Genomic DNA, 17,970 nt, shown 5'->3' with positions numbered 1-17,970 from the left:
CCACACAAGTTGTAGCCTAGCCGCGCTAGACAACCCACGGCAACGAATTTAACTCTCTGCCAGGGTGGGTCTAGTTACCCTCCACAAGGCTTGAGGCTGGATTCTCCTAAAACTGGCCGACGAATCACCATGAAGTGTAGAGTCAGAAGGCGGGCGTAACTAAGTGATGACAGAGGCGTGACGATTCTGACAGAAACAACCGGCGCACAACAAACAGTTATCTTTCGACTCGGCTTTGGCCACAGCCCTTAAAGATTTGAAGCTAAAATTCAACTTGAAAGATAAACAAAGGACGGCACTGAAGTGTTTCATTGAGAAGAAAGACGTATTTGGACTTATGCCGACGGGATATGGCAAATCCTTAATATACCAGTTGGCTCCGCTGGTTGGGAAGCTAATGGGACTTAGCCACAATCCGCCGGCGCTCTAGGAACTACGTCAGCCTATTCGTTGCGCTGATTGGTTGTATACCTACCCAATTGCTGCAGAGTGATTTGAAAGACAACCTTTTAGCCCGCCTCCCTCCCTGTCAAGCGGCCCTAGACCCTTGTGCCTTCAGAACATGGGTCGAGCGCGGCTAGGCTACACAAGTAGGTAAATATAGAGTATGCAAGGTCAACATTTCTTTTTATGGAACATGTCAGTTTCTATTTTTTCAATTTTGTTATATAAGTAACCAAAGAAATTTCTGGGTTGAATTGCGTATTTGTGCTCATGTTTAGCTAATTTGATGAGCAAACAACAAATTTATCATTTAATTGTCAAGAAACTACTTTTGAATCTTGAATTACTCATTTGTGATGAGCTGTTTGGTCGTGAAACTTCAACAAATCTGAAACAGTCACTTTATTCTGCATGTTTCACATAAAAATTCACCCACAATAGGCTGTTAGCTCTCTCCAGATTCTGCGAAAAGATAAAAATTCTATGCTTTCTATGCAACAGTGGAGCTATTTGTGACTCAGCTGCATCCAACATTACACAACAAAAATTCGTGGACTTTTCAGCTGGACTGGGTTGAACTGTGTATAGAATTGCGTACACAGAGTCACATTTTCTTTAGTTGTACATGTCAATCCCTTTTCATTCTTTTAACTTTGTTAAATATGTAATCCATGTTTTTTCTGGGTTGAACTGCAGGCTGTGTCTAAACAGAGTATTTGTGCTCACCTTCAGCTAATTGGGTGACCAAAGAACAAATTTTACATTTGATTAACTTTATTCTACACATTTTCTATACAAATTTACCGAAAATTGACTTTTTGCTCTTCTGTGATTCTGCAAAAAATAAAAAAATCCTGTGCTTTTTGGTTTAACTGTGAAGCTAGTAGTGACTGGGCTGTGACCAACACTCACGACAAAAATTCAATGACTTTTTTTTTTAGCTGAACTGCATGCTCTGTAGAGAAAAATAAACTTGTCAGCTGCTCTAAAGACATTTCTGTGTTCTCTCTACCTTATAGCCACGGTTGTGCCGTTTCAATAGATGTGCAGGACTTTATGCTGCAGTATAGCCGTGAGTTAAAACATGACAGGAAACAGAAAACGCCCAGAAACAGCTTCGAGCTACTCGCAAGATCGAGGTTCCTTCGCTTATTCAACAGATATTGCATTGTTTGCAGCTGCAAGGAAGCTGGAAAAAAGAGGCAACAGGAGGGGGCTGAATCTTGGAGAGAGACTTTAAACAGGCACAGTGCTATCTGTAAGGATGAATGATAAATGGTTAAGCCGTTTCCATGTATATTTGATGTCGCCTTAGACCTCGCGGTGCACGGAGCCTCAGGGCCTTAAACTCCTGCACCGCCGACTCCTTCCTTTCCTTCCCTTCTCACGTCGACTCCGCTACCTGGCTGCTCTCGGCTCGATTTGTTTGCACTCATGTTTCTCCCCCGGACCGGGCCTTGGTTAACATTTAATTCTGCCTTGACGGATACAGGCAGGAGACTGTCAAAACGTGGGGGCCATCAAATAATGAAATGTGAATCGGCCGAGCCACCAGCGGATCGGCTACAGACAAGCACACACACCAAATACTGGGCCCCGTCTCTTTAATGAGCTCTGAGCTGTCTGACTGAACACCGCCGTGTCTCTCACCTCTCCGACACCGCCGGATTCTGTCAGCCAGGAAAAGGCTGTGCCGGCTGAAACAAAAAAAATAAATAAATAAAAAGTTCAATCCTGCTCAAAGTGCTCGCTGATACTCGAGGAGGCTTTAAATAAAACATGGAAATGAATCCTGACACGTTGCGGGGCGGCGGCGCTTTCGATCAAACACAAGGTAGAAACTGTCGTACAAGAGAGGAGGTAATGGTGTAGACGGCGCTGCAGCGAGGCCCAATAAGACAATCAATGACGAATTACATGACACCGGGGCTAATGTCCTTGATTAGTCTTGCTATGCGAGCAAATGAAGCGAGGCCCTCGACAATAACATGAGAGACAACGCAGGAGTTTCGATGCGTCAGGCGGTTTGTGCAGCTCGAGTTTCATTATATAAGCTATAGACACAAGGATCCTTCAGAGGCGCGTTTGAACCCCATCGACTGACCTCGCATTTTTATCTCAACAACGGAATAACAACTGCTTTTTTTCCAGCGAAACCAAAAGTGATTAATTTAGGCTTCAACGGCAAACGAATAATAATAAAAAAAACATCGGGTAGAACGTGTTTCATTAAAAAAATATGACCTCTAAATAATGAGGCCCCACTTCGTAAAACATGGAACAGATCAGATCAACAACAATTCACCGGTTTGAACTTTTCAAACAGGTGCAAATGAATTATTCTTTTTTTTCATTTATTTAATATTATTAACGGTTTAATCTAAGTTACAGCTCATAACCAAAGCTAAAGACTTTTTTCGTTTTGCATTGTTGCTCATTTTCTCCATTAGTTGATGAACCTGGTGTATTAAATGTCCAAAAATGGTTAGAAATTGTCAACCAGTGTTTCAAAAACTCAATATGATGTCTTCAAATGTTGTATTTTGTCCATAACTCAAAAATATACAGTTTACTGTTATAGAGGTAAAGAAAATATTAAGAATACACAGAAGAATATGCAGAAATTATCAAGTTCTGAGATGCTGGAAACTGAGAATTTAGACTTTTAATCTGTCTTATAACAAAGGCTGAAGAGTTATTTCTTTCATTGTTGATTATTTTGTTCATTAATTGATGAGTTTGGTGTACAAAATGCCAAAAAGATGGTTAGAAACTGTTTCAAACCTCAATGTGGCATCCTCAAATGGTCAAAAACTCAAAAATATTCAGTTTACCATCATAAAGGAAGAAAGAAACCAGAAAATATTCAATTTTAAGTCAAAATCCATTATTAAAATGAGCTTCATAGTTGAGAACTAACTAAATTCAACTTGATGTCCCGAAATGTCTTGTTTTGTCCACAACCCAAAAATGCTGAGTTTACTGTCATAAAGGAGGAAAGAAAGCAGAAAATATCCACTGGAATTTGTTAATAGTCCACATGAACAGTGGACAACTAATCGATTAGTTGCTGCATTAACTCTCAAAAGCCTAATATAATGTCTTCAAATCTCCTATTTTGTCCAAAAACCAAAGACATTCAGCTTACTCTCAGAGGAGGAATGAAAGCAGAAAATAACTAGTTTTAAGAGGCTGGAATCAGAAAATTTTGACTTTTTTCTAATAAAAAATACTGATTATTTAGTCTGCAAAATGGGTAGTGATCAGTTTAATAGTTCAGAATTTTTAAACTGATGGTCTACAGGAAAAAAAACCCTCACAACTATTCAGATTTAACAAGCTGGAATCCATCATAAGACTGATTATCAATGCTGATTATCTGCAGCTCTAGCTGTGTTTGTGTTCTGCTGTGAATGAGGAAAACTCACTTTGGGTGGAAGTAAAGAGTACGTGGAGCCAACAGGTGACTCACAAAGTGGTGGTTTTAAAATTAAGTGACAATGCAAAGTCAAACAAAGCCGCCGCGGAACTGCAGGCATTCTGCAGCAAAGGAAGGAGGACTCGACGAGACGATTTTTAAATTAACTGACCTTTTAAAAGGCATTGCTAATCTAGTCACATGAAACAGCAATTTATGAGGGGGGAAATGTTCATTTACTAGCAATGAGCATCTATCAATCACGGTGACAGAGGTGTACACTGGGGAGAGGAAACGGGAGGAAGGAAGGCAGGGAGGAAGACACCGGAGAGAGAGTGTGAGCGCTGAACTACGCCCTCTGATAAGGAGGGAGGCTTTAAATAATAACACCCCAACACTAATGCTTCATAAAAAGCTAAAGCCTGGCCGTGCAAACATTATCAATCACAAGTGGCTGGAGGCCTCATTTAGAAGCCAAATGAAATCAAAGTTCGACCTCGATGCCCATCCGCTAGTTGTACAGGCCCGATCCAGCGAAGCCATTTGTGCTCACCTCCAGCTAATTAGGCGAGTACAGAACGAATTTTACATGTGATTAATGCGAGTGAACACGGTCCAAAATCCCCTCCACATTATGCATCCATATACATATGCATAAAAAGGAGCAAAAAGGGAGATGATGGAAGCTGCGTGTGGATGTGAGAGTCCTGTAATTGTATTTTCACTTGGCAGCGAACGAGAGGTTATAAATTAATAATAATAAAAAAACATTATCTAGTCAAGGTTGATGGAAAAAAGCCCAATATGACGTCCTCAAATGTCATGTTTTATCCAGTAACCAAACGATGATAAATTTACTCTTATAGAGAAGAAAAGAAAGCAGAAAATATTCACCGAATCATCACAGAATTCAGGCTTCTTTTCTTTAATAGTCCACTTTAATGGTGGACAGCTAACTGATTAGTTGCTGCTTTAATCGGTTTCTCAATTAACAAAGGGGTTTCCTGATGTATAAAATGGTTAAAACTGTCTGTCAGTCTTTCAAAAGCCCAATATAATGTTTTCAAATCTCGCATTTTGTCCAAAACGGAAGGATATTCACTTTACAGAGGAAGAAAGACACAAGAAAATATTCAATTTTAAGAGGCCACAACCAGAGAATTTAAGACTTATTTTTCTTAAAGCAGACTGATAATCTGTTATCAAAATTAGTTTAACGGTTCAAAACCAACACATTAATTATCTTCTTGATTAACTGAGGAACTGTCATAAAATGATGAAAAACTATCAATCAGTCTTTAAAAAGACCAATATGATGTCTTCAAATCTTGTATTTTGTCCAAAATTCAAATTTAGTTTTAGAGAAACTGGAATCAATCAAAACAGTAGGCGACTACTTTAACACTAGACAACTAGCCAGATTAGTTGCAGCTTAAACCATGATTATTTTCATCATAGCAAGTGAATCTGGTCCAAAAATCTCTCCACTAAACTCTTAACACAGGATATTATGCATCACATACATGTGTATAAAAACACACAAAAAGGGAGATGATGGAAGCTGCTTGTAGATATGAGTCCTGCAGTTCTATACTTACTTGGAAGTGAATGAGATCTTATCAATGAATTTTTAAAAAACACGATCTGGTCAAGGTTGAAGGAAAAAATTCCAAAATGACGTCCTCAAATTTTATACTTTGTCCAGAAACCCAAAGATGTTCAGTTTACAATTTACAATTCTATAGTTTGTTTTAGCTTTTATCCAAAGCGACTAGGGCTGTACCCGAATATCCGGATATTCGTTCGCTACGGCACTATCCGGATATTAATTTGGTATCCGAATATTATATATAAACACATGTCTATGTGATCACTCCCTCCTCCCCCCCAGACGAAAATATTCGGAGCTCGTCTCTTCCCTGCGCCTTCGGTCCCTTTCGGCTCATCCCGCCGTGTTCTTCGGCTCATTTCGGCTCCTCCATTCGTGTTTGTAAACACCAACCGAATGGCCGGGTTGCTGCCGACTCTGACGTCGCGCTTCACTTCATTGCATAAACACAAGACAAGATGCCGAAGACCTCTGCTGAAGACAAAACGAAGGCAACGAAGGTCGGTTTACACTGGGTTCAATCTGTCATCAGGAAATGTTGGCCAGAACTTTCAAAAAATGAAAAAGGATCCGAATATTCTGGCCGTCTGTGTCACAAGCCGCCGCCGCACCGCGTCGCCCCCCCCACCCCACCCCCGTCAGACGTTTTCGGGGCTGAACAAATATTCGGATATTCGTCTTTAATAGGGCCCGAATATTCGGAGGCCAGAAACCACTATTCGGGCCAGCCCTAAAAGCGACATACATCTGAGAGTAGCTGAAAGGATCAAGTCGGGAGAAAACATTTTGGACAAGTGTCATAAAACAAACTCTCACTATCAAAACAAAGTTTATCGTCATAGGGGAGGAAAGAAATGAGAAATTATTCAAATTTAAAAGGATGGAATCAGAGAATTTAAACCTTGTTTTCTTTAAAAAATACTCAGACTGAAGAAGAAGTGAAGCACTGCAGTGTGGAGCTTTTTTGTTGAACTCGGTTGAACTGCAGGCAGTGTGTAAACAGAGCAAATAGTATAGAAGAAACTTCAAAACACAAGTAGTGAAATATCAAGTACGTAAAGTCACTTTTCTTTCAGTGTACAAGTTGCTTCCAGCTTTTTGTTGAATAAGTAATCAAAGAAATTCAATGTTTGCTCTTCTTTTTATATAATTTACATTATAAGTTTGTCGTAATACACTTAAACATTTTTGAGTTCTCTCTCCTTTTAGCAACGATTGTGTTGTTTCCATAGAGGTGCAGGACTTAGAATTGTAGTGAAAATGAGCCAACAGTGAGTGAAAATGCATGAGAAGTCAAAAACAACCACAAAATGTTTGGGATTAAACTTTGAGTGAACCGACACGTTTGAATTCTGAGTGTTTGTTTATCATTTAGGTTATTTATCTGGTTAAAAAAAGTCCAAAAATGTCCTAACGCAAAAGAACCTGGTCCAAAAATCCCTCCCCCGAACTCTTCATGCACTCGATGCAATGCAGGGTATTATGCATCCACATACATATGCATAACAAAGAGCACAGAGGGGAGATGATGGGAGCTGCTAGTGAATGTGAGAGCTCCATAATTGTGTTTTTACTTGGCAGCGAATGAGATGTTAAAAACGCCTAAAAGAGGAAAAAAAACCAACACCACAAACTATCTATTCTCCTTAAGTGGTGGTTGATGAAAAGACAATGACGAGATGAAAAACAGCCCAGAAGTGAAGCAGCGCATCGAGGGACACATCACCATCACACTCCTTCAAATCTGAAGAGAGTGGATCAGAAGTGCAAAGCCTCGCTCTTAAAAACACAACAGAAAAAAACAAAAAAACAAACTTCACTCTCGACACAAACTTTCAGGACAATCGCCACGGCTGAGGATGCTCGGCTTCCTCCTCGTTTTATTGGTTCTCCATCTCTGGCTCGGCGTCCTGCCCGAGCTCTGGGCGAACACTTCAAACGGCCTAATGTCCTGTATGTCGCAGCCAACCGGATGGTCAGGCCACGGCTCTCTGCCAGCCATCTTGCATACTGTAAGCTAATATTCAACACTAAGGCGAAGCGTGTGAAAGGCTTAAAGTGTGTGGATGGGTAGGGGTTTGTGCGGCACTCACATTTCTCCAGCGCATCCATCGCGGCTCCCATTTCTGCCTGTTGGATGCTAGAAAAGGAGACAGAGAAAGAAGGTGTTTAGCATATTCAAAATGCCCCAATATTGAGAGGATTATCAAAAGTGCATTCTATTTGTTTTGAAAGAGCCACCTTTTCCCGGAACAATCCCAGGTAACACAGTGCACACATCTGAGAAGGGTAAGCCTATTGGCGGCTCGGCGCTGGGCACTGTTTACGCCGTCCTTCACCGTATATATTACGTGTGATCATAGCCCAGCAGCAGAGGTGGCGGCTGGGAGCTTAAGTCATGTAAATACAAAAACAGTAAGCTGTCAAAGATCCCGCGGAAAAGGGACAAACTTATCGCCAGCTTAGAGCAAGAGAGAGCGCTTTCAAGTGAGGGGGTCGCGGAGGGGGGGGATTTCCACATGTGGAGGGGAAGATGTTTGATGGATTTAGGTTTCATTTTTCGCAGGCTCAGCCGCGGCTTTATCACCAACCCTTCCAACCCTGAAAAGGCCCCATCGCATAGAGATTCTTCACTTTAAAAGAAAAAAAGAACACACAGGTTGGCCGCAGTGTCGCCTCGTCGTCTTCTTCTTCACTCACACACAAACACAAGTGATATTTTGTCCAAAATTCAAATTTAGTTTTGGAGGAACTGGAATCAATCAAAACAGTAGGCGACTACTTTAACACTGGACAACTAACCCAATTAGTTGCAGCTTTAACTATGATTATTTTCATGATAGCAAGTGAATCCGGTGCAAAAATTCCTCCACTGAACTCATAATGCAGGATATTATGCATCCACATAAATGTGCATAAAAACAAGCAAAAAGGGAGATGATGGCTTTGGGTGCTGTTTACGCCCTCCAACCCTGAAAAGGCCCCATCGCATAGAGATTCTTTACTTTAAAAACACACACACATACACACAGGTTGGCTGCAATGTCGCCTCGTCTTCTTCTTCTTCACTCGCACACAAACACAAGTGATATTTCCATAACACAATTTACGTCAAATCAATAATGAATCGATTCATTTTCATTCTGCATAATGTCTCTCCCGATAGAATAGGCCAACAAGAGCTTAATTGCCATAATAAACACCATCAATAAAGTGCAGCCATTATTCTCGAGCCCATTAGCGGTGCATTGAGAAGGAGAGCGCCTTGTCTTGTCGGGGTCTTATTATTACATCGCAGTGTCTTACTCACCTTGGGCCTTTACCACAGCCGATTCGCTCGCCTTTGAAATAAACGGCGACAGTGTAAGTTCGGGCGTGCGAGGGTCCAACTGTCTGCAGGGTCCTGGAAAAATCAAAAGAGCAGCAACAAAAAGGGGGTTAGAATTGAGACTTAATCGCAATGAGAAATACCCAAGAGAGAGGCACAAGGACACACAGGGACGATGGCCTTCAGAGAAACGAAAAAGGGGGTGAAAAGAAAAAAAAGTTTTCAATTGGAACAAATGTAATTCATCTTAAGCGGCGGGTTGAGTTCTGCCATCTGAGGGATGTATAAACAACTTTTTTAAAGCCTCCCAAACTCCCCACGCTCATCTTCAAGACACCAAGCGTTTGGTTACGAATAAAAAATAAATAAATGACACATCGGGGAGAGGAGCTGCTGAAAATAAAAGAATGACAATAGTCTTTGAGCGACCCACAAGTGTTTGGTGGTGCGCTAGAAGGGTAAACAACGAAGGGGAAATCTGAGAGGAGACGACGGGAGAATATCACTCAGCTAATTTACAGATGCACCTCGCTTAAAAGGAGGAGAAGAAGCAAGCTGTCAACTTATTTCTGCAGGGACACGTGTACATGACAGTTGTTTGAAATGTTAACATTAGCATAAACATCCTCAGACCCAAGCTGCGAGTCGCCTAAATTATTCACGGACAATTTACTTATTTCAGGAGAGCGATCCATTTTTAATGCAGTGTGGTCACTTATGACACTTTATCAATAATTCAGCCGCCTTTTTCTCACTTACAAAATGAAGACGAGCGTCGCGCGTGCCGAGCAAATAAGAGACTGGCGTAGTTTTAGGATCCGGATCTCAACGGGAGAGGAGGAGAGGAGTGTCATTTGGAATTATCCCGACAAACGAATCGGAGGTGGGAAAGCCGGAGCAGCTTCGGCTCAGGCTCAAAGCTCCGACTTCCTGACTCAGCTTGTTCTCTGCACAATGTGAAATGTGCCTGCTCCCTGGTGAGTCCTGCCCCAGATGAGGTGTACAGTAAAGTGTCGGCGCAAAGGGGTTGAAGGTGTGGATCTGTCATCAGGCGGACACACTCACAGGGGAACCTTTAGAGCGGGGGCTTCGCTACTTTAACTCCTTTCCTTCCTCGTCTTTCGCTGCCCTTTTCCAGCCTCTATCGGTCACTTCGCCTCTTCTTTCTGTCTGACTCGCACTGTTCTTGGACTCGTGCCAGATCTGGACTGTTGTAGAAGTTCAGCGATGTCGAGGTGGACACAGAGAGACACAGTGGATTCTCAGATGACTTCAGTTGCGAGCAATGTTTCCCGAAATCAGGAGAAGCAACACCGACAGAGCAGCAGTACATGCAAGCAATGCTAGCATCAGTTCTGAGGATTCTCTCCGATCTTTGGGTAGAAATTGAAGTTGGGAGACAGTCAGATTTACATCATAGACCAATAGGGGGACAACTAGTCTGCTTAGTCATGTCAAATATCAAAGATCAGTATGACCTTAGAAAGGGGGAACAGTAATTTTTCCTTCACATGGACGGCGACAAAACAACAAAAAGACAATCGCGGCTTATCGACTTCACTAGGAGATCAAGGACAAAGCAAATCAGACTCAAGAGTGAAGCTAAAAAGGTTAGCTTTATGTGCATGTATGTTGAAATGCAGGCCAACCAGCAGCTCTATTTGTTTATTTCTTGTACATTCTTATTGTAAAAAAGCTGTGTGTTGTCAAAAAGAAAGAAAATCAACATCCATTGGCCAGACAGACGGAATAATACACCGAGAAGCTGGAAAGAGGTTTAAATGCTGGAGTTCATTGTGCACAGAGCTGCTCCATCTCCAACCGCCCTTGCACCTCCAGTCGACCCCCGTTTTGTTTTTTCTTTTTCCCTCCTCGGAGAACACACTGTCAGTTTCCATGGCGACACACACACTGCATCATGGCAGCTCTCAAAAGCGTTCTATCAAATGACACTTGCACCTTGACTTTTTGTCAAATAAGAGGTCTCTTTGGGTATGTTTATTTACAACAACGGAGACCTTTACACAGGTACTCACAATGCTCGGGGCCCGACGGCAAAGAGGGGGGAAAAAAAAAGAAAGTCCCGTGAATCGTGTTCGGTGCACATTGCTGGAACACGTGACGCCTGACCCGTCTGAACTGCAGGATTTGGGTCACGCTGATGTGAACAACACAAGTGTACAGATTCATAGGAGTGAGAAAATGTTTAGGTGATACGAGCCACCAATATTCCAAGCTGAAACTGCAAAAGAATGTATTTAATAGAGTATAAAATGATAAAACTTACAGATAGCCACATATTGAGTGAGCAGTGTGTGATAAACTTTGCAGAAACAGAAGCAAAAAAAATGTTTAAACAGCAAAAATGAGTGGACAAACAGTTGGAAGAGACATTAAAGCAAGTAATTAGTGTTTGAAGCAGCTAAATGTAAATACTAAGGATGCTTAAAGCCGATGAAGAGATACTGGAGTTCTGCTATCAGAGCTGTGAACACTGTGTGGAATGAGGAAATTAACGAAACAGAACTGATTTATGGCGACAATACGGTTTTATATTCATGCATTAATATGACCACAGGGGGAGTGGTGTTTGTTTATGTGCCGGAACACACCTATGGCGTTTCAAAACGGCCGCACTTTTAACCTTGGCTAGCAACAAATCGCTTTACGATGCGTTCCTCATTCACCCATTCACACGCTCACTGAGCAATTTGGAGTTCAGTGTTTTCCTCAAGGACGAAGCCAGGGATCGAACCTTAAAATGAGTAGAAAATCAGCTCTACCATCTAAACCACAGCCACCCCAACAATATCCAATCACCAAAGTGGTATTTTACATAATGAGTCAATTATAACTGCCCACTACAGTTCTGATCAGGTGTGTTTTTTATGTTTGTGCTCCCGATCCGATCCATTTAACATTTATTCTATGGCTGCTACCCGATACCATTTTCCCAGATAATATACACTTTAAGCATTGCAGACTAAGCTGTAGTAGCTCTTACTGTTTAATAATGTAGCAACCTTGGAGCATCGGGGTAGCTTAACTAGTAAAAGGGCACCATGACAACGTCGAGAAGCTTAATGACCTCCAATTGGCATTTAATTGTGAAATCAACTCAGGATAAATTCAAACAGCATTTTTACATCCCAATTTATTATGAAGTAGCTGATTTTTGCGGCTTGTTTGTCGTGTAAACAAGGCATCAGACTGAGATTCTCGCTAATATCGATCAATGTAAAATTCAATTAAACATTAGACCAGTTTATATTAGTTTAAAATATTATCAGGCAGATATCTAAGTAGTTTGGAACATTACCATGGATGTAGCAGGTTGTAATTAGCAATGTACAGACCAATGAACAGAGCTAGCTTGTGCTCTGAATAAATCCATTCACTTGTTTCAAGCAAATGAAGGTGCATTCAAGCATCAGTGGTAAAGAAAAGTTGCAGAGGTCAAGCTTATCTGATAGTCTAGACTATAAAAGAGAAGCTAAATGAGCTTTTATGTCCTGCAAGCACAAGTGGCCCACAGGGTTTGTAATGCCTCTCTGCACCACAAATAAAGAAAGCATCATGAATGAAAGAAAGAATGTTAACATAAGCTGAGTGGAGAATAGACTTGAATCCACTGTGCCACTCAAAGGTTACCAGCTTTGTCATACATTCATACTCAATGCCTGAGCTGTGAATCAATCAATACAACAAGGTATTATTCTGATTTTCAGTATTTCTCATCCACAATTTGAGGGGGAAAAAGGTGGAGTGCAGCAGTACACCTACAGTTGTCAGGTGTTGGTCATTTTATCTTCTCATCTGATTTTCAGAATAACTTACGAAACCATTTGCAGCATTTCTATCTATATCGTGTGACATCACTATTATTGCCGGTGCTACTTCTTTCTTTTCTAGCCTTATTTTGGCTTATTTTTGTGCTGTATATTGCGTGTTGTTATGGAATTCTGCTATCTAAGCAATATCTGGCACAAGAAATTCAATCAGGATTCCTAAAGCTCTAAACAAAATGTCACTCTGGGCACATGAAGCGATTGCTTTACTTCCTAAAGCTCCACTTCGGAGCGCCTCGCCATGTTTTCTGGGGTCTTACTTGTAGAGCGGGATATCGGGCTCCTTGCCCTCCGTTCTCAGGGTCAAACAGCACTGCTGCAGCTGGGACTTGGGGTCGTTCCAGTCCTGGTTCAGGATGAACTCCTGCAACACAAAACACAGCCCACATGTAATCAAAACTCCTTCCTCCCCTGCCGCCAACTTCTTTCAAAGAATCAGAAACACAAGGAATAGAAATCAGCCGCAGCTCTCTCCGCCGGTCGCCCATGCTTTTATTTCATTCTTGCCATCTCCATGCTTTTAACCCCCCCTTCCTTTTGGACTGACTTATTTGCTCTCTCCCTCTCTGACTGGCTCTCCATCTGTCTTCGTGGTGAGTACAAATCACAGGCTACTTAAGACAAAAGCCAATCCCCGGCCAGAAATAAAGAGCGTCTGGGAGTCTCCCAGGTGTGCAGCCCTGATACATTTCTCTTATCCAAGGGGGACTTCTAAAAGCCCTTCCATTAACAGGGAAGCAGCCTTGTCATAAAAAGGCAGACTTTGAATCCAGAACTGTCTGCTCCTATTAATTTTCTACAAAGAGTGCCTCTGCTTCTGTTGCTCGCGCTACCCTACTCTCTCCCGCTTTGCTACCCCCCAACCCACCATCGCTACTGTTCTTGCTCCCGTGCTTTACTTGCCCCTTTTTTCTTTCCCACTTTTCCTCTCTCTGGGGGGCATCCACACTCCTTTAGCCTAAAGCAGAGAAATTCGGCTGTTTTGTAAAAGAGCGTAGCTTATAGCCCACCTCCAGTACAAGCCATTCCCACAGATGCATTCACACTCGTGCAAACTCCCTGTATATGTATAACCACGCACTGCAGCAAAGAAAAGAAAAAAGACGCGAACATAAGGAAAAGGCGCATTTATTTCCCTGGTTTTGCCTCTCTATTTCCATCCAAATTGGATGAAGCAGCACAGTGTGCAACACTGTGGTTTCCAGAAGGCTATGTAAGGAGACGTGCTGGCTGTTTCACAACTTTTTCTCTTGGAAGTGGAAATGAGGTGCTCTCTTGCAGCGACCATGACGCAAAGCTCAGCTCCTCTAGAGCTGGGAATTCTCCCTGGAGAGGCACACCAAGACAGCAATTAGCATGGCATATCAGACCACTGCAGCAGCTTCACAAGGAGAGGTCCGCGCTGTGTGGGTACACGAATGTGTGTGCATGCCTGTTTAGGTACCAGAGTGTGTTTGATAGTTCGCATCTTCTACCATGGCGGCTGTATTAGCAGGAAAGTGGTCTAAATTTGGATTTGGTCGCCGGATAGAACGCCTGTCTTTTCTTATCCACATCTGACTGGTGAAGCCTTCTCGACTTATTCAGCTCCAGGAGCGGCCGCCATCAACAGCACTTCTCGGATCAATAGAAAAACACTGATGACCAACATTAACAGCCCCATACATGCATCCCGACACCGTTGCGATTCCCATTAAAGATGACTAAAATAGCGGCCCCGAGCTGCCATTGTGAGAGGCATTCAAGAGCCGAGAACCACTCCAGGCTTTGCATCGACGGCCGGCGCCATTAGGGCACAGCCATTAGCTCCACTCCCTGTCAAATCCTTAGTTCTCTCTCAGGTTCCCCCCCACATCCCGGCTCAGCCGCTCATTGATCAGGTGAGAGCGGCGAGCTGCTATCAATAAGGGCTCACCTTCAGCCGGGGGAAAAAGCAGACGTTCATGAAGGTGTGCACAAACTCCAGATCCTTGTCGATGTAGAGAGCGGCGATGAAAGCTGCCAAAAGAAAGAGGAAAAAAGAAGAGAGTAAACATAAAGCGACACACAAAAGAGAAAGGTCTGTTCAGGAGCTACTTTTGATGGAGCATTAACAAAGACTAGGAGACAGACCCAGCTGTGGAAGGCCACGGCGGCGTTAACGTAAACAACTGGGAAAGATGCAGTCGCCTGCCTTTTTCCTTCTTCCATCAAACTGGAAATTGGCATAGCGAGGGCCACACAGAGTTCAAGGAAACATCTATGTCACATATAAGATAAAAGTGTATGTCAAGCTGAATTGAGAGTAACGGACGGTCAAAAAAAAAAAAGATTTGAAATGTAAGCAGTAGGTGTCATCTTCATCTCATCTCCGTTTTTTTTTTCCTTTTCTTTTCCATTCGCTTGCATCGGCTGTGACTAAGACGGCGGGACACGGGAGAAGAATAATAGGTAATATTTCAGGAGGCCAGCGAGGTTCTGCTGTAGCTTCGGGGCACGACGGCTCATATACAGAAGAGCTGCACTCATTTCCAGCGCCGCCCCTTCGTCTTCCCCCCGTGTCATCAACCCTGCTCCGGCCCGAAACTTTCAGGGATCATTTGAAAAGCAAATGATATGAAGCACCGTGTTGTTTTGTGATTCGTGCCTACCGAATGCTGACCTGGAACGCATTAGCGCTTCTTTTCTTTCTTTGTTTTTCCCAGTTTTTTTGTTCTGATTCTGCCAATCTGGGATGGTTTATTTTCTGTTTTGTTGCCACTGCTGTGCCTGTTTCTGTTTGCTCTCCCGTTGGCTTAATATGGACTTTAGAAGATGTGTAAGCGGGTAAAAAGAAATGTATTTATCTGTGTTTAGATCCAATGGTAAAATACATTGTTTGTATTACTTCTTTTTTTTTTTTTTTTTTGCAGTTTTCATGTGTAACAACAGTGGATATTTGGAAATGTTGCACATGTGTCGAGGACAACGAAATTCCAATTTTGGTTTTTAATTTTCATGATGAATCACTTTTTAAGTACAAAAAAATACACTTTTTAGGTCTCTACTTCTAGTCAGTGTTGGGCTGTTTTTGTAGAGGTGCAAGATTTAAAATTTCAGAGAAAAATGGGCCCAAAGTAGGTAAAAATGTGGCAGGGACCACAAAACAAGTTCCTAAAAATGTACTAAATGTAGGCAGACAGCAGGCAAAAACAATTGTTTTTTAAGATATAGGTAATGTAGCATCTGTATCCCCTAATACCATCAGGATTTTTTATCATGAAATCCAAAAAACACAACCATAATTCAGGTTTAGACATATATTTCAACATAACTCATCAGCTGAATATGTAGAATTGTGATTTTAATTCATATTTCTAAATGTTTTTGGCCAGAAATGTCACAAAAATTCAGTGACTTTTCAGCTACCAAACCATTGTTGTTCTGTTTCCGTAGAGGTGAGGGACTTTAAATTGCAGTGAAAGATGAGCCCACAGTGAGTAAAAACATGGCAGGGACCAGAAAACAAGTTCCTGTTGCTACTACTGCTGCACACATACAATTAAAAGTGGCTTTTTTTTTCGTTAAATAAGACTGAATTATGATGAGAGGTTGGAATATTGTAGCTAAAAACTTACTAAATGTAGTTAGACGGCAGGTAAATACAAACAATTTACATTTTTCTTGGAGAAATAGTCAATAAAACTTTCAAATCACCAAATACTATCGAGCTGAATCGGATTTTGTTATTATGTATTCCAAAGACAGAACCTCTTAATTCACATCTAGCAAATAAAAGGACTAAATTCATCAGGCAAATATGAATTATTTTGATTTTAATCCATATTTCCACATTTTTTGTGATATTAGTCGACGCTGTAAAGCTACACTGAAACTTCGAAGAAAGTTCTAGCCGGTTATTCTTCAATCTTATTGTCAGGTGGTCGAACATTTAGAATACCGCACTGAACGATAATAGGGCGTATACAAACCAAAATAGCTTCAAAATGTAAGTAAGCTGTTGCCTCTAGAGCAAACTAATCTTGATTTTGCTTCATTAATCATTCTAAAGAAACTCAGTTTCATTGTTCAATCAAGAAAGAGACTAATGAAGAACATAAACTGGCTGTATTTTCATCAATGTGATGCTTTTTATGCTGCAGTTATGAGACTCACTACCTTGAAGCCACTGGCGTCTTAAAAAAAACGGACGAAAATGTCACATTTAGCAGCTAGTGTAAACCTACCAACTCTCATTTATATTATCCTGAATACCCAAAAGTCTTTCTGTCTGCCTAAATTGGGGCTGATAAAAATAACAACTGGATAATTGATTATTTTTTTCTTCAGCTGCCAAATGTGAAAAACACACTTTGGAGGTCTTATTCTAAGAAATTCTATTAAGCCTGGAGAAAACCACAAGGTTATTAATAGCTTATTAACTGTGGGAGATTGTGGCAGCTGGAGCTTGTGGGATTACAAATAAAATAATAAAAAAAACATCAGTGACTACTCTAGTCATGCTAAGCACATAGGGAGCATCTTGCAGCCTCTTCAGAAGAAAAGTGACTGTCTGACATCTAACACAAAGGGAACAAAGAAATCAATAACGGCACTTTATGCTGCCGTCTTAAACTGCACATTCTGCCGAGACGTACGAGGAGAGAGGTTGAATGGGGGTCTGCAAAGATTGCCTGTCTATCGGTTTTACATTTCTGGAAATCAACCAAAGAGCTGCAGGACGTACACTCCAGCAGGTCGGCCAGCGTCTTGGTCCGCAGCGCGACCGGCCGCTTGGTTTTGTCGTTGGTGATGGCGAAGTCCTGCATCCCCAACTCCTCGGCCACTTTGGCCTGCGTCCGGTTGTTCACCAACGAACTGCGGAGGAGCTGCGGGAAAAACAAACAGACTTTACCTGCATGGAAGTGTACAGAAAACAGAAAAGACACGAAAACGGAACAATTCATCTAAGACATACGCGGAGTAAATGTTTCAGAGAGATTGCACGTTGCTTCTGTTAAATATTGCATCGGAGCCGAGCGGATGACAACATGTTCGACTGGTTGAGGTACATTTAAGTCTCTAAAAGGAAAAACACAAACATGTTAAATATAGCTGCGAGATGTGGAAAAAGAGCAAATGGAATGCAATATGACTGTGAGTCTGTCTTGCTGTGATATGCCCTCCTTAGCTACACACACGCAATCACAATCGCAGCCACACTAACACTCTAACACCAGTTGAATGAGCACTTTTTGATTTTTTTTTATTTTTTCCCCCCCAGATTTGAAATCCATTTCAGATGTGGCCCCATCTCGACTCTTGGGCATTTGTCGGAGCTTTCAGTCCTTCGAACGAAAAAGCT

General features: G+C 41.8%; 1 protein-coding gene across 1 annotated transcript in view; it reads right to left on the bottom strand.

Annotated features, from left to right (window-relative positions):
• Positions 1-17,970, bottom strand: part of drosha (drosha ribonuclease III) — a 143,419-nt gene that overhangs the window by 19,911 nt on the left and 105,538 nt on the right. Inside the window, exons 27-31 of the mRNA XM_051940495.1 lie at positions 17,353-17,494; positions 14,563-14,645; positions 12,908-13,011; positions 8,782-8,874; positions 7,565-7,611 (exon numbers count right to left, since the gene is read on the bottom strand). Of these exons, the coding sequence (XP_051796455.1) occupies positions 7,565-7,611; positions 8,782-8,874; positions 12,908-13,011; positions 14,563-14,645; positions 17,353-17,494 (469 nt within the window). The remainder of the gene's footprint in view (positions 1-7,564; positions 7,612-8,781; positions 8,875-12,907; positions 13,012-14,562; positions 14,646-17,352; positions 17,495-17,970) is intronic.

The sequence above is a fragment of the Acanthochromis polyacanthus genome, chromosome 20 (genome assembly GCF_021347895.1).
Source record: "Acanthochromis polyacanthus isolate Apoly-LR-REF ecotype Palm Island chromosome 20, KAUST_Apoly_ChrSc, whole genome shotgun sequence".
NCBI lineage: Eukaryota > Metazoa > Chordata > Actinopteri > Pomacentridae > Acanthochromis > Acanthochromis polyacanthus.
Note: the sequence above shows the minus strand (reverse complement) of the source record. Positions and strands in the feature narration are given on the sequence as shown.